At 40.4% G+C, this 20,664-nt stretch overlaps 1 protein-coding gene across 2 annotated transcripts in view; it reads left to right on the forward strand.

The window, feature by feature from the left end:
- The window catches only part of LOC117762247 (receptor-type tyrosine-protein phosphatase gamma-like), a 372,407-nt gene that overhangs the window by 236,798 nt on the left and 114,945 nt on the right, over positions 1–20,664 (forward strand). For both annotated transcript variants that reach the window (XM_034586785.1, XM_034586786.1), the window contains exons 3-4: positions 2,377–2,559; positions 15,197–15,345. In XM_034586785.1, coding sequence (XP_034442676.1) covers positions 2,377–2,559; positions 15,197–15,345 — 332 coding nt within the window. The remainder of the gene's footprint in view (positions 1–2,376; positions 2,560–15,196; positions 15,346–20,664) is intronic.

The following is a 20,664-nucleotide window of genomic DNA, read 5'->3' on the forward strand; positions in this document are numbered from 1 at the left end:
CCTATCTCTTACGCTGCTCTCTGTCCCCTCAACCCCCTCAACAGTAGGGGCAGTCTCAAACATGAAGAAGAGCTTGGATGTATCCCTCTCCTTTTGTTCCCCACTGCTGTCCTCACACTCCTCTCTCCCTCAGCTGAGGCTAAGGTCAGTAGCAGGCCAACAAAAAAAGGTATCCCTGTAATTACTGAAACATCCAAAGACCTTAGCAAGAGCCTGGACCTTAGCCCACAACCTGGTTTCCCCTGGTTTCCCCACAGTCCCCTGTGACATTTATCATCACTTGCCTCGTCCCACCTTGGCATATGCCTTTGAGAGAAAGTGCACTTTATAGAAAAATGCCCACTGTATCTCCCAGTACCATTCTCAGAATACAGTATGTCCTTATGTCCTATCTCTGTTGCTTGGAGAGAGTCTTAAAGGAGTACAGAGAGTCCTTGGTGTTGTCAGCTACATCACTGAAGTTACCCACATGTGCAGTGTTTATTCTGAGCTTGTGTAACAACTCTGAAATTCCACAGTCAGGTGCGATGTGTGATGTATCTCATGACACCATAGGAACCAGTGGGTCTTGAATTGGTCCTCTGGGTAGTATCTGGACTGAAAACATGCCTGCATGTCTATACTCATCTGCAAAGATGCCCTTTATCACCTGGCTCATGATATCCACATCTTTACTGATGATGTATTTTTGTGGTCGAGTCGAGGGAGCCTTTGCCTAATGCAACAATTCACAGTATGTTTTCAAGGCATTAGCAGCCTCTCTTCTGAATAAACTAACTAATTAACTAACTAAATCTAGGTTTGCCTGTGTCTTTTGTAATGTCTCCATAGTCTTATGCTTCTTCTTTACTTGCCTATGATGTATGGCCATTTGGTTGCAAGACAATACATGTTTCACATCCACCTGTGTAGCATTAGACAATCAGCATCAGTGCTTATCTCTACGGGTCTTAAGTTTTCACGTTTTTCCATCCTCTGATGTACATGTGTCCCTATTTCCATACTTCATGACAGTATTTGCAGCTGGTGCAAATACCACAAACACAGGACAGAAATGGTGTATGTGTGTATATGCATATAGAGCAGAGAATTGAGATCTGTGTTCACAGGAGACACATGCTGAGACAGATTCTAATGCCAGGTGTCAGCTTACAAATTCACAGCTGTATCTTCATCACCTGAGATGCATGTTAATAGCAGGTCTGATCATTACTGAAGTGCTCTTTTACCGCATGCATGGGTCATGGTTTAAATGCTCTATGTTTTGTTTTTTCTTCAGATTACATTTTGTTTGACGAATTCTACTAAGAGGGTGGCAACGTGACATTCCTGTTATAATTACCAGTCTCATCAACATGTCTCTCTCGCCACCTGCTGTGTACTCCGTTAGTTTAGCTCGTCGGTTTAGCCATGTCATCCTCCACAGCCCCTCTTCTTTATAACCTGGCCTTTCTAGCACCTCTTCACCTTTTTTAATATCCATCATCTCCCTTTTAACACTTCCAATGACACTGATTGCTACCTCACATGATGAAATGACTTGGTCCCATAGGTAGCAGCATTCATCCACTCTATTGCCATCCAGAGGCTGTGGTGTCACAGCTGCCCGATGTGAAACTTGAACTTTTAGAGTAGGTTAACCAACATGGCAATTGTCAAATTAAATGATTTTGTTTCCAACTGGGTCTCTGGCCCAACAACTAAGCAGCGCACTGGGAATGTCCCTGGAACATCTGATTGGCCACTCCAGCGTTGGCTTCAGCCCAACTCTTTGATTGAACACTCAGGTGTTCAAACAAGGCCCTGTGCCATTTCAGTCCTGGCCTTCCCCTCAGACTATCTTTATCTCACAGCCTCTGCAAAGAAGTGACTCCAATGCTCCTCTGGCCCCAGGCGTTCACTCTGTGGACAGTTACTCCCACAGGCTGGCATTCTGGAGTTCAAGGGCTCCCTATCAGCAAATAATGTGATTGACAGTGATTTCAGAGGGATTGTCCGACGATAAGTTGAGAGGGAGCTCAGCAGTGCAAAACCAGCCATAGGATGTATTTCATATGTATGATGTTGCAAAAAGGCAGCCACACATCATGACCTTATGATAATGACATTTTGAAATGTTCTATTTACTGCACAAATGAAAATGTTTCACTTTATCAGCTGATGCCTCTGTTTGGGACTCATGGTATATATTCTGTGGGAATGTTTGATTGGAATCCAGATGACTTTGCGTCGCACAGTGTCAGCTGTTCTTGAGTGACATTAGATGGCTCTGAAACGTCATGTATTTCTGATGTAGCCTTCTAAAGCTTTGTCTGTTTCACATTCAATTGTGTCTTTCTCGTGCTGAGACCCTGTTTCCTCCTGTGTCTTCCTCAGGTCTATATGGACCAGATGAGGGCTGGGCGTCTGCCTACCCAGAATGCAGAGAGAGAAACCAGTCGCCAATCAACATTGTGGACCATGATACCAAAGTATCCACAGAGTTTCAGGAACTGACACTGGAGGGCTTTGAGTCTGAATCCTCTAATAAGACATCAATGAAGAACACTGGAAAAACAGGTACAGTAAAGACCATACAGGCTCAAGCTGCAGATTGAAATGTTCCAGGTTATACCCTCTTGATTTATGTGGGATAAGCATTTTTTTCCTCCACTCATACAGACTGCAACGTTTGAGGCTTTAGAAGTATACAGTCAGCTAAATGTTAAAAGGGAATAGCTAAGCATATGGACATAGGGAAGACTGAGAATTAAATAAGTGCTGATATGATTTGTTAAGCATTTAAAATGCCTTGTAGGTCCAATGTACTTCAAGTATTTTAATGTTTAGTCTATACAGTATATTTTATCTTGTGTTTTCTTATGTATCTTTTGTTTCTCTTGTAACCAAACCTCGGACTTGTTAAAGTTAAGATTGGGTCACAAACCCCAAAACAACGGAGTGGTGTTCTTCATAGAATTGTTCACAACAGAATGCATATAACCACATACAGTGAGTCTGTGATGGACCACTGTTCAAAGAGAATGAAGAGCTGAAGTGTGACGCCTCTGATAATCCCAGCTCATACTGGCAGGTGTCTGAATGTCAAACATCTGTTGCATCACTTCCCTGCACATGAGTATGAAACAAGACAGGTGCAATATGTAGCAAGTCATTGATGATGAAGATTACACATCCCACTTTCATTCAGACATGCTGCAATCCGTATTAGCAGTGCCATGGCAGGTGTCACTGCCGGTAGGATTCAGCAGCAGGCCATCTGCATTTGGCTCACATGGCATCTTGAGGACCCTCCTTGTAAGCCACGGGTATTTTTCACAATTCCAGGTTGTCAGTAAGATGGATGATCTCTCCCTCACTGGAGAAATGGAGTTGAAAGGCTTTTGAGAGGCAGAGGCCACAGGTGGTTGGCATAGCTGTTGACAGCACTCTTGAGTGCTAACCAAAGCACCGCACAGCTGTGTGTTTAGCACAGTCCCGTTTAACATCCAATCACTTGCTCAGCCAAGGATATGGGATTCATCTGTGATGACATTTGAATACATTCCCAATTTGTCTAAAGGTGTACTGTTGATTTACTTTTTTTTAATAAAATAAAGCCTATGCTATAAACTCTACTAACAAAGACCCTACAAATAGAAATTTCAAATCCATTCAAAAAACACCAATATTTGATATATCCAATTCATATTTGGAAATAGATAAAAGTATTAACACATCTGAGACAAGAAGTTCATGAATATCTGCAAGTGAAAATGGTGAAAAAAAAGAGTTGCAGAACTAGATCAATAAAGTTAGCTTTGCAAAACGTCTGAAAATAGGGAAACAGCTGGAGTAGAAATGTCTGAAGGTAAGAGCTTGATCACTTAATCTTGCTGATTCATATATTAAATATTGCTTGCTTAATCCCTTTAAAAAAGAGAAGACCAAAAACAGCAATGAACTGTTTTACTACATATTTGCCTGCCAATTTCTTGGCCATGAGTTTCCAGGAAGTGCCTATGTCCAGCCAAGGAAAAGGAATAATAGTAAACAAAACTATGCTGTCAATTGTAAACCATAATTATTCTACTGATTAAATGAACAAATTGGGTTTCGCCAAAATCAATGGTTTTCCCTGTATTAAAGACCTTTCTACGAAAAGGCTTTGGAAATTACTGGTTGCTAAAAATGCCCTAATTCATTGCACTGGATAATTGTTGTGCAGTTCTCATGAAATGAAATGAATTAATTTCATGAAATTCAATCAATTAGTCTTAACAGCTGCTGGCTGTATCATCATAACTGTACAGGAACCAGTGATAGAAATATTATCATCTTACTCCTCAAGAAAGCAAATCAGACAAATGACAAGCTATTCCTTTTGAATTGTTGTCCAGCACCTTTAATCTCTGGTACTGACTACAAAGTAGGACTCTGTTTCCCAAAAGCATTGGAAGACAAAGACAAGCTTAACCTTTAGGTTTACATTATGACAAAACTGAGCTTTGGAAGGTGGGAATCAATATCTATAGTATATAAGTCAGCATGAACATGTTAATTGAGCTATATATATATATTATTTTTATTTTTGATGACCACTTAACACACATTCATACTGTGCATCAATCTGCAGTACTTTCTCTATGAGGAGGGGCAATTTGGGGTTCAGTATAAGGACACTTCGACATGAGGACTGAGGAAGACTAGGATCAAACCGCCGCCCTTTTGGTTAGAGGACGAACGCTCTAACCCCTGAGCCACAGTCGCCCCAATTTATTATAAGCTGTTCTTGTGAAGTAAATGCAGGATAGTCTACGGTTAGCTTTCACATGAAGACTTTATTTTAGCAGCAACGCACAGCAACAATACCAGGTATACTGTCAATCTGTACAGAGGAATAATATACATGCTTATCCCAGCTAAGGGGTAAATATGAAATGAGACATGAGTGTAATATAAAATGTGAGAGCCAGCCCTGAGGCTAGTGTGGCATGAAATACAGATTATTGTGCAGGCTTCATGAGCTCTGCAGAATTGTGGTTAAAAAGAAATATAATGTTGTAAGCTGTGACAGTGGTGGGATACGATTTAATGCCAGGGGAAGTAAAGTATACTGTAAATAATGAGAAGGAGGAGAGCACTGGTAAACTTGAGATGGATTGATTTGGATCTTGTTGTTCCCAAGTTCTTTGTTTTAGCCACAGCCAGTTCCACCTGCACTCAGTATCCTGTATAATGGGACAGAGCCATTGCCAGGACATTTGCTGAGCCCAATTTTAGCCCCACTACGGGAAAGGGTCTAAATACAGCAAATCATAATTATTTATGTAACCTGTACAACACTTTAACATTGCAGCTTGTTCGAGACTTTATTTAGCTTAACATAATTTGCACCAAGACCTTGATTATACATAACCAAATATCTAGCATACTTCCTACAATTTCTATAGAATCTTTGATACAGACCTTAAAAATATCTAATTGGAACAAAACTCACACATTATTGAATCCAACATAGATTAAATATGGGAGAAATCCTGTTTATCTGCACTACTGTACGGCACAGGGAAGGCAAAGTGTTACATCCTCTGTTGAAACAGGCTGTCAGCTTTCTGCACATTCCGCTCAACAGCACAAACAGTGATAACCACTAATTGTTGTTTTGGCCTCTCTTTCACTTTCTGTCTCTCAAAATTCTTTCAATCTTTCAATATTTATGCACATATCAGGTTTGCAGTACAACATTACCAAACCAAATGGTCATTAGGCATTATCACATCTGATATGTGTCTCCACAATGGTGGAGACAGTAAACATGGTTTAAAACATGCAGTTTATCCTCTATGGATCATGAATATCATCAGCAAATGTAATAGAACTGATGTATAAGTCTTACAATCCATGTATTTCACTTACTGAAATTGTCTAAGAAAAATTACTTGGTATGTCATGATGTGAGCAGCCTCTAAAATGTTTACTTTTATATATACCTTCCACAGCCTATTTTTGGCGTTTATTATTTACAAATTTGGAGGGCACAAATATGTGCATACTAAATATATAATGATAATAATATTAAGTATAATAATATGTATTTTATGCTTCTTCTCAGAACTTGTGGTTAAGACCAGTGAAAAATCCTGCTCTGGTTTCATACAGGAGAAGTTAGGATGTTGTTGCTGCACAGGCAGGGCAGTGAATGTGAACCCAGGTCTCTGGAGTGCACTTAGTGAGCTTGTATCAATCTCAACCTGTTGACTTCACTGCTGTTAATAAATGGAGTGCTTTATTCAGTCCAAAAAACACAGTGAAACATAATTGAACCCAATACAGTGATTACGCGTCCACCACAACATTACTTGGAAAACAATTTACTTGTACATGAGTGTGATTTAGGAGACTGGGTTGAAGCAGCTCATCCATCAGCTCAGAAAACCCAACGCCTGCACTGCTCATCTCTCCTTTATACCTTCTGTCTTGCACAGCTGCCTCATAGATGCTCTTTTAATGAGCGTGGCAGCAGTTAAGTCACAGTTGCTGTTCACCTCTGGTGTGTTTTTGTGGAGGGGTTTACATTGCCCCTGATGTGTCAGTTTCCCAGCCGGGAGGGCCGTGTGCTAGCTTGAGGGTCTCCTATCCCCACAACATCTTTTGCAGTCAATTTTGAATATGCCAAGTGTTCTGTTAAAATCCCCCATAATGCCTGCTGTTTAATTCTTGCATTTAATGGTGCCATTTGTTGCTGCAGAGGGAGCATTAATTAGACAGTTATCCACTCAGGCAAATGTCAACTAACTTTCAAAACAGCTAACCAGAGAAAACAGCGTGGGAAATTAAAAAATGTGGCTCCTGCAGCTGTTTATGAGTTCCTGGGGTTCAAGTCATATGATGTCAGACAGCTGATTTGCATTCTGGTTGAACATGAGTGTGAAGGCTTTACTAATGGAAATGCAATGATTAAATGCATCAGTGCTGGGATTCAAGAATACATGTCTGCAACATATGCTGTGTTAACTCTCACATCTATGTTTAGCTTTTACTGAGCACATTGACACTAATTCTATCACATTATTGACCAGACTCTGAGGACTTTGATTTTTAATTAAGTTTTTTTTTAAAAGCCACACTTTACAGGAACAGAAGTACTTAAGTACTTAAGTGTAAAACTTTGCTAGTGGCCCCTTAAGGCTGTGATTATCATCTCACCTCACACGCTGATGATGTTGCTGCTGTTAGAGCTTTAGTTATTGAGTCTGGTAGAGTAGGGCACAGCTCTTCACATAGTTCTGTCATTATCAAAATGATTGTGAAATAGTTTGTTCTCACACTGATTACAATTGCCCTTGCCCCCAGTACTCCCCTTAATGTGTGTTGTCACACATTTATAATATGCTGGATGTTGTGTCAGCACTACTGTCCAGCTTTGGCTGCACATTTATGCACGCAACACTGATGAAGGCAAAACCAGCAGCGGCACTCAGCAGCTCATGCACAATGCCAACACACGAACAGTTGGATTTAATCCAGGTTTTTTTCTGCATACTTCCCCTGTCAATGTTACCTGCGACCAACATGGCTCATTACTTGTTATTGGGTTGCAATTCCCATTAGCATGAGATGCTGATGGGAAGTTCATGGAGTGTACATACATCTGCCATTTGGAGTTTATTCCTCAGAATAAACAGAAAATACTTGAATGACATAACGCATAGTGCAAATTCACTCATATACTGATCTAATCGTTATTATTGTTATTAATGGTTAAGCATTATCCCTCCAAAGAGCACACCACTTTTTAACTCACATCCTTAATCTTAACAAAGAGCAGAACTGCAGTCAATGGTGATATGAGTGCTGGCTCTAGTAAATATATAATAGTATTTCTGTGTGTGAAGCTCTGTCCTTGTCAGTGTGTCTGAATTCATTTTCTGTCAGAAATGTGTCTTGTGATTCTTCTGGACATGTGCTGGACGTCCGAAGGCTGTGGTCCCCAAATGGTGCAGGAAGCCAGGGGGATTCCAGTGACAACCACAGTGTAAAGTTATCAAATAATTGATCTTTTCACTGCAGATCACATATCACATAAAGATTTTTTCTTTTAAAGGTTAGTGGACAGTAACATGAAAGCAACAGGTCGTATGGCTTCAGTTACATGGGGGGTATTAACAGCAGCCCCTGTGTGTCATCTGCTGGGAGAAGTCGACTGTTGCTTACATGGTGCCATGCAAGCCGAAGAGGCACATGGCTACGAAACGTCCCTTCCACATTGACATAAACTGCTTCAAAAGAGTGTAGGGTATGTGCAGAGGCAGCAAGACCGTTCGTTGGCATGTGTCAGTGTCTGATAAGGCAGTGCTGGCAGGTTCTATGCTATCAAAGCTTACTGCAAAGTAGAAGAAACCTCTCACAGACACTCATCCTCCCCACTCGCAAGAAAAACAGGCCCACACAACGATATGCTGGATGAGAGGCGAAGGGCCCAGCTTGCTTACCCCGCAGACATGTTTAAACATCTCAGTGGGTTGAACGCCAAAGCGTCAGAGCATGAATGAAAACCTTCGATCACCCACAGACAAGACTCGGGGGTTTATGTGCAGGCTCACCCTGTGGCACAGGGCTTTGGACAGAGGCTCCATGAATGTGTTTCCTCTGGCTTCAGCAGCACCAAAAACCTTCAGACGTTAAAGTGATGTTCGAACTCATTCCACGTGATTCCACTTGTGGAAGACAGTACTACGATAGATTCAAGACCCATTCAGTCTTGGAAAACTGAAAAGCAAATTTGGAGACATAGAGAGAAGAACTCACACATAGACCACCCATCGATTTAAGTTCCCACTGAATCCCCTTTGGTAGGCCTCTGCATCAGATTTCACAACCATATCCTGCCACACATTTGACCATGCTGCAGTCTTTTCCCCCTCACCTACTTGTGTGAGTTGGCATTCTCTCCACTCTGACTTATTACTCTGAGTGGCAGGAGCTGGTACCTCTCTGTTGAACAGGGCTTCACATTTGTCTCATATCTCTAAGAAGAAAACCTGCTTGTTTTCTTTTCAACTCAAAGTTAACTGTTGAATCTATGGTTAAAATCAATTACTGACAGGCAATTGGCTTGTTCTGTAATACCCAGGTAGCCCTTTCATTGGTTTCTTCATAAATAGCATATTGAGTAACAACATGTATTTGTCATTAACAAATCAAAGTTTACAGTGATATCACAGTGAGGAGAGTTGGCACAGATATGAATTCAGTTGTTTAAGAGACACTGGTTTGAGGCTTTGTCCACGTTGATTCAGCTAAATCATGGATCCACACCAGAGGTTTCATATTGTTTCTGGAATTTGTCCACATTAAAAGGCTAAAAAAAGTAACTCTCCTGCTACTGGGCATGAGTGGTGGACAGATGAGAAGCTTAAAAGCTAACCATAGAAAAAAGCAAAGAAGAAACATTGCCGTTTTTGGTTATAGCAAGAAAATGATGAAAGGCTCTTCACTGATATAGTAGCATTTTTACAAAGCTCTATTTCACTACTAACTACTAATGCCATTCAACCGTTTAAATCTGCAACACACGCTCCGGACACAGAGAAGAATACTGCCTTAGTGTGGATGCAGGAAGGAAACAGAGATGCGTGTTAATGAATTGAGCTGATTTAGTGTACAGTGTGGTTCTCTCCCCCTCCTGAAGCTGTCCAGGTCTGCAGACAGGTTTTTATGACAGATGTATGTATGGTCTCCAACTCTCTGATCTCACCATGGAAAACCTTTTCAATAAAAATGCTGTACTTTAGCTATGTGAATATATCAGCTGGAGGTTTGTAGGGTAAATAGCCCCTCTGCTGCTGGTGCATGAAAAGAGACCCCGCCCCCAATAGGCCAAAGTGTGAGTGGAAAGTGATGTGAAGTCAAAGTCAAAACAAAATCATCTGTCCTACAATTTTCCGAATAATTATCTAATCAGCAGTACATCTTGGAGGAAACATAGGAATTAATTATTTTGAACTTAAACCGGTTAAATCTACCAAAAGATGACGTTCACCTGAGCAATCATCGCAGGTCATATTTATTATCAAAACCTTGCTGCCATTCTGAGAAGGTCACTGAGTGGGTTCCGCAATTCCTGCTGCTTCAGAGTAAGTACACGAGATTAGGTGAGAGTAAATAAGATGAAAATAATAAATTTTTCAAATATCACTCTGGCTTGGTAAAGGGACAGGGTGGAAATTCTCCCAGCTGTCCCTCATTTACAGAGCCAAAGGTCTGTCAGTGTGGCTTCACAGTCGCAGAGCTGATACTGATTAAATCTGGATATTTGTTTTCATACACAAAATCCCCAAAACATTGACATTGATCAAATCACACAACAGCAGCTGCAGACACATTCTGATAAGTTCTTATTAGAGGAAAGAGATGGATATCTGCTGTGAACATGAAGGACGTTTAAGCTTCCAGACGTTCCCTCCAGGCAGCAGGTAACATTTCAAAGGCTACAGCAGCTTGTTTCTTGTCATTGTGATTTTCCTCCTGAATCAGACTCTGAAATATGTTTAGGACTTTTAAAACTACGCGCTCAATCTCAATTTGGAGCAACCAATCAGGGAACTACAACAGCATTCTCAGTCAAATTTAATAACCAACATCTTTGGGACGACCTTGTAAATGTAGAAAGAGTATGTTTTGCATGTAGTTTGATTTGCTGTTTTTATTGCAACCTAGTGATTGTTTCACAATGCCCAAAAATCATAAACCCATCATGAACATTGATCACACAGCTTCTCTGTGTAGAGGTGAAGGCTGTTGGCTGATGGTGCTATAAACCGAGGAATCTAGATGTATGTTGATTTAAAGCCGCGGCTCCCCTATTTATATTATATTTATATATATTTATATATATTTATATAAATTAAGTCAAATTTGTATTGGGCCGGAATCACAACACATATTATCTCAAGTCACTACATAGAAAAGTTCAGACCTTAGAAGATTAGAGAGAAACCCAACAGTCCACACAACTATCAAGCACTTTGGTTGTTATAATGAAAATAATAATAGTGATACCACATGCATGCATAGATATAATGATGCTATTAATGATTGCAGCACCAGTTCATAGTCGTAGTAATGATGATGCTAAACAGATAATCATGTATATCTATAGAGCTGTGTGAACTAATGCTCCTGCTTTTATCACAAATGGTGTAGCAGGATTATAGAAAATATTATTTGGTTTATTGTTAAGTTAACACTGAGTTAACAATAGGGTTATATTATTACTACAATAGCTTTTCCAAGTTAATATCACTTTCAATAGTATCAATCAGAACTTTTCAGAACAGTTTCTTCCTTTGTACAAGCATATCTTGGATAAGAGTATGGCATGACTCTGAGCTCTATTTTTCTGAAGAGCTTTTGGATTTGTCTTGTGTTTGTGTTTTCTTGTGTTTGGATTTGGTTTGTGTTGGTTGTTCATTCTGAGTTCTGAGTTTCTATTTTCTGTTTTATTTTTAGTTTCGCTCCTCGTGTGTCTTTAGCTGTATTTCCTTTCTTGTGTCCCGTTTCCCGTCGGTGGGATCATCTGCACCTGTTCCTACTGTGTTTCACCTGTGTTCAAGTGTGTATACAGTATAAGTCTCTGTGCGTCTTGTTCCCCTTGTTCACCTTATTCCTCATCAGTCTCCACCGGTCCTTCCTCGTGTTTCGTGTTTTTTCTTTTTTCATTAAAGGTATTATCTTTTTTGTTTCCTTGATAAAGATCTACCACCACGGTTTGTTGCCCTTTGGAGACGGTTTAGTTTGGTTTATCTCTAACAAACGATCAATCAACAGCCAAGCTGCAGTGTCTCCTGCATTTGGGTCCTCTGCTGAATCAACGTAACATAGTGCTTCCATCTTGATTTTTTTACGTCATTGTGAGTCTGCACAGTGGTGATCATGTAGTGGAGCTGCAGTATCCAGCACTGGCTGAAACAACCATTTGCTCTCATACAATTTTATATTGCCTCAGATAACTAATTAAAACTAAAATTGTCAGAAACATGAACACTCTAATATACATCAGTTTGATAAGAACTTACTAAAATAACCATGTTTGGGAAAAATGTATTGAACATGCACTTTGACTTTTTTAGTTTGGTCTATGTCTCATCTGCTGACACAGAGGGGATGGAGGTTACTGCAGACAGGGGGGTGATCCAGATGATTTTTAGCATCACTTTTGGGAACTGTCATTTCGTCCATCATTGTATACAATCTGACATGGCTCAGAATGGCTGCATGGCTTTAAAATTAGTTTACAATATGGCCATTAAAAGAGAGAATCATGTCTCCCTCTGTGCTTGCAAATCTCCTCTGCCCCCTTGTTTTACTCATTTTTGGGCCACAGAGAGTGAGTAAATGTCTTGTGTGTCCCATCATCACTGCATTGTGCAGGTAGCTCAGTCAGGCGAGGCAGACACACTGCGTTGTGTGTTGTCATTCCCTGTGGGAGTGGACCAGCCAGCTGACCTTCAGGTAGAGGATCACCTGCACTGACACCCCATTGGCACAACCAGCAAGATGAGAGTGAGCTCCACACATGACAAAGAGAAGACCTTATCATTGCGGTCAAGATGAAAAATTCTCTGACAACTCAAACCATTGCCCCAAGGCCACAGAAGCAGCCACAGGGGGGGGAAGTGAACATGGCAATGGCCACCTGCAATGTACCAAACACAGAGAGCATTATTCAAAAGGATTTGGGGTGCCGCAGCATGTAAAGTGCCATGTAAAAATGCTAACACAAACAACAGCTGCGACACAAAATGGCACCCACGGATTCCGCTCTCCCCCCGCTACATAATGCAGGGCTAACAAGACAAATGTCCCTGCATTTTTTTACTATGAATTATGCATGGATTCTGCACTGTTTCTAAACAACAGATGAGCATTTTATCCGTGGAAGGATCACTTGATGTAGTTGCCACTGAATGCTGTGATGGAGCTGTGAAATCCGGCAGGGAGGGCCTGGATAACCCCCTACCTCCTGCTCAACCAGCTCTGTTTACAGACATAATGCTGGTGTTATTCACAGCTCCACTTTCACTGCTTAACCTTTAATAAATCAGCATATGGATGGAAAGAGATAATAATCCCCCAAAAATAAAAAAATAAACTAATATTAATTGTTGAGGAGTGTGGAGAAGAGATCACTTGTATATGTATGCAGACCATGTATATGTTCTGGCATACCACACATATCTTAGCAGCTTTGAGTTCTCCAATATGACCAAGTCAATACCCTGTAAAAATTTATATCTGCAGCTCTGTCTAATAAAACATAAGAAAATTCAAAGACACAAGGGTTCTAGGCCACAAGGTTTTAGTGCTGAAAGAAAGAATTGCTGCCTTGTAAAAGGAAGGGAAACCTCATAGGAGGAGGCTTGGGTGTCCAAGTTAATATTGTAGACAAAGGTTAGAAGTTGGCAGGTGATTTCTGTTCATATCTTCTAGCTTTGCCAAGCAAGTGTGAAAAGGGGCAAGCCACGAATGAAGGAGGGGAGAGATGAGTGACACAGAATGAAGGAGCACTAATGGACCAAAATAAGCAATTTGTATCACAGAAGTTCTGAGGAACTCATCCAAAATTGACATTTATAGAAAAGCTGCCATTCCACAGCGCAAACCTGTCTCCTAAAAAGTAAACATCTTTACAACCTGTTGTTCCTCTCTCAGTCCCCTCACCTTGCATCGCTTCCCTCCCCAGAGCTGAAATTTGATTGATGCAGTCTTCTCATTTCATTTGTCAGAGAAGAAAGTAAACATATGGTCAGGTGATATGACTGTGCACCTCACGTCTTGTGTTGTGTTGCAGGTTTAAACATGTGTCTCATAAACTCTAGAGCGACTCAAACAAACACAAAGTAAACATCAGTGAATATGGAAAGTTGACTTATTTACATTCATACTTACATACAGACATACACAGAGAGGGGTCAATCAAATACTGCTGTTGCCCAATCAACTACTGAGCTGCTTCGGAAGGGAAAATAAAGGGCCAACCCCTTCAAACTGTCCATCAACTTTCATCAAAGTACATCATTAACATAGTAGCTATAATAGCTGACACATGGCTGCCCACACTGAGTCTGGTTCTTCTAGAAGTTTCTTCCAGTTAATGAGGGAGATTTTTCTCTCCACAGTCGCCAAAGTGCTGCTCATTGTGGGAACTGTTGGGTTTTCTCTACAAACTAAAGGTCTCGACCTTATTATGCTAAGATTTGGCTCTTAAATTGGACTGAACAGAATATCTTTTATTACAATCGATTCTTCATTTATGCCATGGAATTTTGTGTGAAGCACTTTGTAATCTCATTTAGATAAGTGCTGTACAAATAAAGTTATTATTATTATTATTATTATTATTTGTATTATTATCGTTGTTTTCATTTGTATTATTATTTTAAATTGTTTCTATGTAAAGTGCCTTGAGATAGCGCATTTTATGATTTGGTGCTATACAAATAAAATTCAATTGAACAATAGAAATATGATTATAATGTTAATGCACATTTCTGATTGAGCTATGACATAAGCATATATGTAAAGTGGGTCTGTTTCATCAGGTCTATGTGACAATCCATGACTTTTGGCCAATGCTTTGATAAAATGATGAACAAGGTCACTCTCCTCAATCCAGATCTCCCTTCAGAGATGGCACAGAACTATCTGATGAAGTATGAAATCGAGGCAGATGGACTGATTAATAGAACACGGGAATCTTCTCCGAGCCACTTGAGAATGTGAAAATGAGGCCCCTTCTCAATTTTCACTATATTTAAGCAATATGTGATGGAATAACAAAGGAGGCTGCAAGGGCAATTTGAAGTGGCTGCAGAGAACAATTTAGCTCGACAAATTAGCCCCTCATTTGAGAACTTGCCTCAGAGGCTGATGGAAAATGACAGAAATTATCTTGTGTAAGCATGTTTTATTCAGAGCAAATTTAGAAGATAAACATGTATCTACCTTTAGCACATCCTCTGAATACATCCCTTTGTCTGTCTCCTCAGACCTTAAAGAGGTTTCACACAGTGCACAGTGTCCTCATGCACAAGTTTTGATTGTGTTTCCAGCAATCTTTGAAATTTGCCAACAGACGCCAATTTTGTGATGTATGACCACTCACCCAATTTTCCCTGTCTCTTTTTTCTCTGTCCTTCTGTCTTTTCTCCAGTGGCAATTATGCTGAAGGATGAATACTTTGTTCGGGGAGCTGGCCTACCGGGGAGATTTAAGGCAGAAAAAGTGGAGTTTCATTGGGGTCCCAGCAACGGATCTGATGGCTCTGAACACAGCATCAACAGCCGACGATATCCTGTGGAGGCAAGTTCATTCTACCAAACCATGACATATCCAGGAATGAGCCTTATCTGACAGCGAGTAGTGATGTTTCTTTAGGATGTAGATTTTGTTTTGAGACCTCTTTTTCATCACTGGAAACATAAGCAGGCTGTCAAATCAAATAAATGTTTTTTGTATTGCTCAAAGATGAGAGCAATGCTAACTAGCTGCCATTGCAGGCCCACTGAGACTCGGTGGTCTTGGCTGCCTGAAATAAGCTTTACAAACACAATTCACTGACTGGAGCATCTCATGTAGAGGCTCAGACACTGACAGGAGCACCAAGCAGAGGATGACACATGACATATTAATTTAATAGTCTGTATGTGTGTACCCCGTGTACGTTCATGTACACAGAGTCATTTATTCAGCTGTACTTCTGGCTGTATGTGCAGTAGCCACCTTCTCTGATCTTCACGACTCAACTGTATTGCAACACTTTCTGAGAACACAAAGGGAAGGGAAGGCGTGGCTAATGAAACATTTTCTGAAGTCCAAGATTCAGGTGCTAGTGCTACATCTAGTGCCAATGGGTATTACATAATCTTGATAGCGATGTCTTGGAGGTCAGCATAAGAAAATAATTCACAGGTTGCTTCATCCAATGATTTATTAATAGTTTGGTTTGTGAAAGCTAGTTTATAAAGGAGTAGCGTGTATGGGTTGGTCTAAGTGTGTGTGTGTGTGTGTGTGTGTGTGTGTGTGTGTGTGTGTGTGTGTGTGTGTGTGTGTTTTATGTGCAGCTGTCAGTCTCTTGAATACTGAAATGTCAGCCATCTCTCTGTTTGGATCTCTCCTGGACTGCTTCTTCTTTGCCATAGCTGGCCAAACAGATGAATATGTATTGTTTGACATTTGGCAGATCAGCACGCTGACAGATCAGCTTGATATTGTAATCTCCTCCTTCCGCTCCAAAGTCTTTTTTTTACCACCCAAACCTTTTCACAAAATCATATATTGGTGGCTTTGTGTCAGTGACTGAGAAAGCTCAGTGTGGAAATGATGCATTTATCCTCTATTTGATTTAGAAATATTGCTTACGTGTCCACAGGTGAGGAATTCAGAGATTCTGCTGAAAACACAAAAGCTCTTATGTGAATGCATGACAAAGCATTCTAGGTGTGTGTTTTAAAATTGCCAATTTATGATATGCCATCACAATTGATTTAGCTGAGAGAGAGCAGCAAGGAAAAGTTTCCTTGTGGCACTTTTATAAAGTTTCAGTGAAAACCAAGCCTGGTTTCTCATATTGACTTGATCTGTTGGATGCACGCACACACACAATTAAACACACCCACACAGCATTGGCAGCCTGATTTGGTGCAGACTTTGGTCCAAATGTGTTAATTTCATTTCCAGATATACTTGTTATGAACTGGGTTTGTGTTTTATTAAAAAGGAAATTGTATTATACTTTCAAATATTAAAGCATTTTATTAGATTATTCGACATGTTACTTTAATCTAAATTCTGTGATTCAGTGTGGACAAGTGAGCTGACAGCAGAGCCGCATATTTCACAAACGAGGATCAAACTGTTATATTAGAAAAATACGAGCAGCACAAACCCATCAGCAAGACTAAGCAAGACAAAGAGACACTGTCAGAGCTGCTAAATGCAGCAAGGACAGCTGGTAAAAAGTCTCTGATTGTGTGATGTGTAAGTTACGGAGGCCTCCAGTGACATTATGGAAAAAATATATATTATGTGACGATGACACACCTATAACGTGTGGGAACAGATATGAATCTGTTCTTTACTAACAAGACCCTTCGACCTGAACTGAAGAAGATTCTTGGATGAGAGATGAAATGTTTTAATCACATGACGAAGCCTCTATAATGGGCTTTAGTTTCACACACTGTCTGCACTGACTCTGAGGACACACTGTGGTGGAAGACGTTCAATTACTAGTCAATAAAAACATATGGACCTGTTTTCGAGTACCATGCACAGATCGTGAATGTGCACATTTGGTATTCTGGTGACAGGATGCATCTGGCGCATCTGGACACAGAGATTGAGATTGATTTAACCAACCAGACATTGTTTTATCCTTCCCTTTAAGGAGCGTGCACACCACGCAACAGTGTAGTGTCACTTTGGTGAGGGCTGACTGTTCAAGTCTCAGAGAGGGGAGGGAGAGAGGGAGGGGGGAGGGAGAGAGGGGGGGGGAGGGAGGGAGGGGGGCTGTCACAAGGTCAATCTGTAAAATATCTCCCATTACAAATAAATATTTAATTTCATAGGATAAACCTATGTGATGCAGACAGTCTGTGTTACTGTGAGCACGTTGCTCCTACATGTCAGGTTGGTATATTTTCAGTTCCAGCAGCTGACAGAGGTTTATCCGATGAAGATTTATATCTTTCATTAGGATACTCATCAGAGTAGGTAAAAGGATTTAGTCGTCTCTGAAGACCCTTGTCCTCCACAGAGACTCGAACACTCCCACTCAGCTCCACGGGATCCTTTAACAAAATTGGTTGCTCCACAGGATCCTCTAAGAACGGTGATGTCATGTTTCAAAGGAATTGATTGGTCAGTGGGTGGAGCTTTTATACTGCTTGATCTTTTATCTCCCCCTTAACCTGCTCCGGAGCAGTTTAGCCGATCAGCATAAGCTACCATGGTGATTTACCCCAATAAGAAGTGAACGAGCTTATTAAGTAAACCTGAAGTTACCCTGATAATTGCAAATCCTGCTTCATAGAACAGGCCTCCGATGTTGGAATTTATCTTACTGCTTGCTTGTAATGCACAGGAAAGTGTATATAGTAACAAATCAGGCACTGGAATTGACCATAATCGATGAATGTACACTAACAGGTCACATGGACCCAGGGGCGGCTCCTGGCATAGGCGACTAGGCTGTTGCCTAGGGCGCAAAATGCTGAGAGGGCGGCACAGAGGCTGATTTACCATGACGTGATACATGTAATGTTAACCAATTCAGTAACATCACACCATCATCCTCTAACCCCCGGGGACACACTGGAGGCAGAAGCGACGCGAAGCGCCACGAAAAGCTGTCGGCCTTCTGTTTACACCGGCAGCGAAGCACCGGGAAGCGCTGCGGCCGGATCGCGATCGGCAGCGATGGTTTCGGGGTCTGTTCTATTTTTTTCCACTCGCCGCGAGCGAATCGGGCCAGGAAACACAATGAAAATCGATATTAAATTATATAAGCTATATATTATATTATATAATATACTATTATATTATATTATATTATATTATATTATATTATAGTATATTATAGTATATTATATATATAATATAATATATATATATATACATATATATTATATAATATATAGATGATTAAAAATGCATCCCATACTTTTGATTTCCCTGCTGTTCTCCTGGAGTTTAAATCTCCCAGATTTTTGCCCCCACATGATGAAATTTCCCGATCTTTAATTATGTACTTATTCCACATTTGTGGCGCCAATCTGAAATCTCGCCTTGGGCTCCAACATTGCATGGACCTATATCACATCTGTTTTCTGTTTAACTGATGAACAAAACACTGGTCAGTCGTGCTTGTCTGAGATGAATGTATTAATTTACTCTGGGGCAAGAAAGTAAAAGTACTTTTAGATATAACAAATCACTGATGTTCAGGGAGGGTGGTTCTTACTCTGTCAGCTTTATGATTCCAGTGGGATACATTGTGAATACACATTTTTTGTGTTCTGAATAGGTTTTTACTGAGAATGGTAAATGCATAGTGTGCATTAATTCACACAGTTCACACAGTCATCTAATCTGGCCAATTCCAATACATTTTATCATATATTTCACCACAGTCACAGAAAATGTTCAGAAAATATTTCTTATCCATAATGTGATTGTTGTGGGGGACCAGATACCTCTGCTACATGTGTGTTGCATGTGCACTGACAAGGGGGAATTGCATTTATCAGACTGTAAAGCTCTCAGCTCTCAGATGCTGCTCCATACAGCCACATCAGCAATGAGATAGGGACACAGGCTTTGATTGCAGTCCAGCGCCCAGTTCAACATTATTGTCTGCTGCTACATTGCAGAGTGCTATCTCTGCAGGGAGAGGATGGAAAACTGATATATGGACACACATGCATGCATTTACACACACTATACACTATGTGCACGTGTTTGCACACATTCAAAAAGGGTGTGCACCTTAAACAAGCATTATCACAATAAGGGATATGTTTCCACTTACAGCTTTGATATCCAGACATATTTACAGCTTCAGTTTTATCTTCAGAGGTTTGGGGATTTTCTCTGCTGAGATGCTGTTTAGTATCAACTGACCTCAACAACATCTGTGGATTATTCTAAGTAACCAAGCACACTGTTTCTGGAAACGTTCTCAAATGAAGCTCAGCATTAGTTCAATCGGGAAGAACTTAAAAATCTGCTAACTGCAGTAAAATCGCATTTCACCAATTACGTTGTTGCTGTCAACCTTTAAATCTGTGACCCTCCGGCTCCCTGTGGTTTCAGTAATTTGCTGGTCGAGCCCTGCAGAGTGCACATTCAGACCTTCAGCCTTCTCTGCATCCCATTACAACCACCATCGTGTATAAAAAGAGAATGAGTGGGGCTTATTTCTTTTAAATGGTAAACGGTTTTGTATTTATATAGCCCTTTTCTAGTCTTGATGACCACTCAAAGCTCTTTACAGTATAGTTTTACATTCACCCATTCACACACACATTCATACAGTGCATCTATTAGCAGCACTTTGTTGTTCTATGAGGGGTTCAGCATCTTGCCCACTTCGCCATGCAGATGGGGAAGACTGGGGATCAAACTGCCGACCTTCAGGTTGGAGGACGACCGCTCTACCCCTCAGCCACAGCCGCTTTAAAAGGAAGACTGTAAATTAACGTAAAGAGTCCTGATTCACACTTGTCTTTCAACTATAACTACTCATAAGATTTTGAAAATAAATGCTTACAGGTGAGAGCTAGAGCCAATATTATGAATAGTTCATAGAAAACATCACTTAACAGCTGTAGAGAGCTTCAAGCAAATCCTCACATTTAAAAGGCTGAGAACATAAAACATTGTTGGTATTTAATCCCTAAAATTGCATTAAACCTTTTTTCTGTCTCTCTTGACAAATCTCAACCCTAAAATATATATATATATTTTTTCTTTTGTATTTATGCACATTAATCCACAACGATGGTGTATTTGAACTTGAAGGAGCTCTTAAAGTCTAGACTTACCATGGATGCAGGAATCCAGAAGATACTATACATAAAGAAACTGATTCTTGTGCCTGTCACCACAGAACATAAAGGA

Source organism: Hippoglossus hippoglossus, chromosome 5 (genome assembly GCF_009819705.1).
Source record: "Hippoglossus hippoglossus isolate fHipHip1 chromosome 5, fHipHip1.pri, whole genome shotgun sequence".
Taxonomy (NCBI): domain Eukaryota; kingdom Metazoa; phylum Chordata; class Actinopteri; order Pleuronectiformes; family Pleuronectidae; genus Hippoglossus; species Hippoglossus hippoglossus.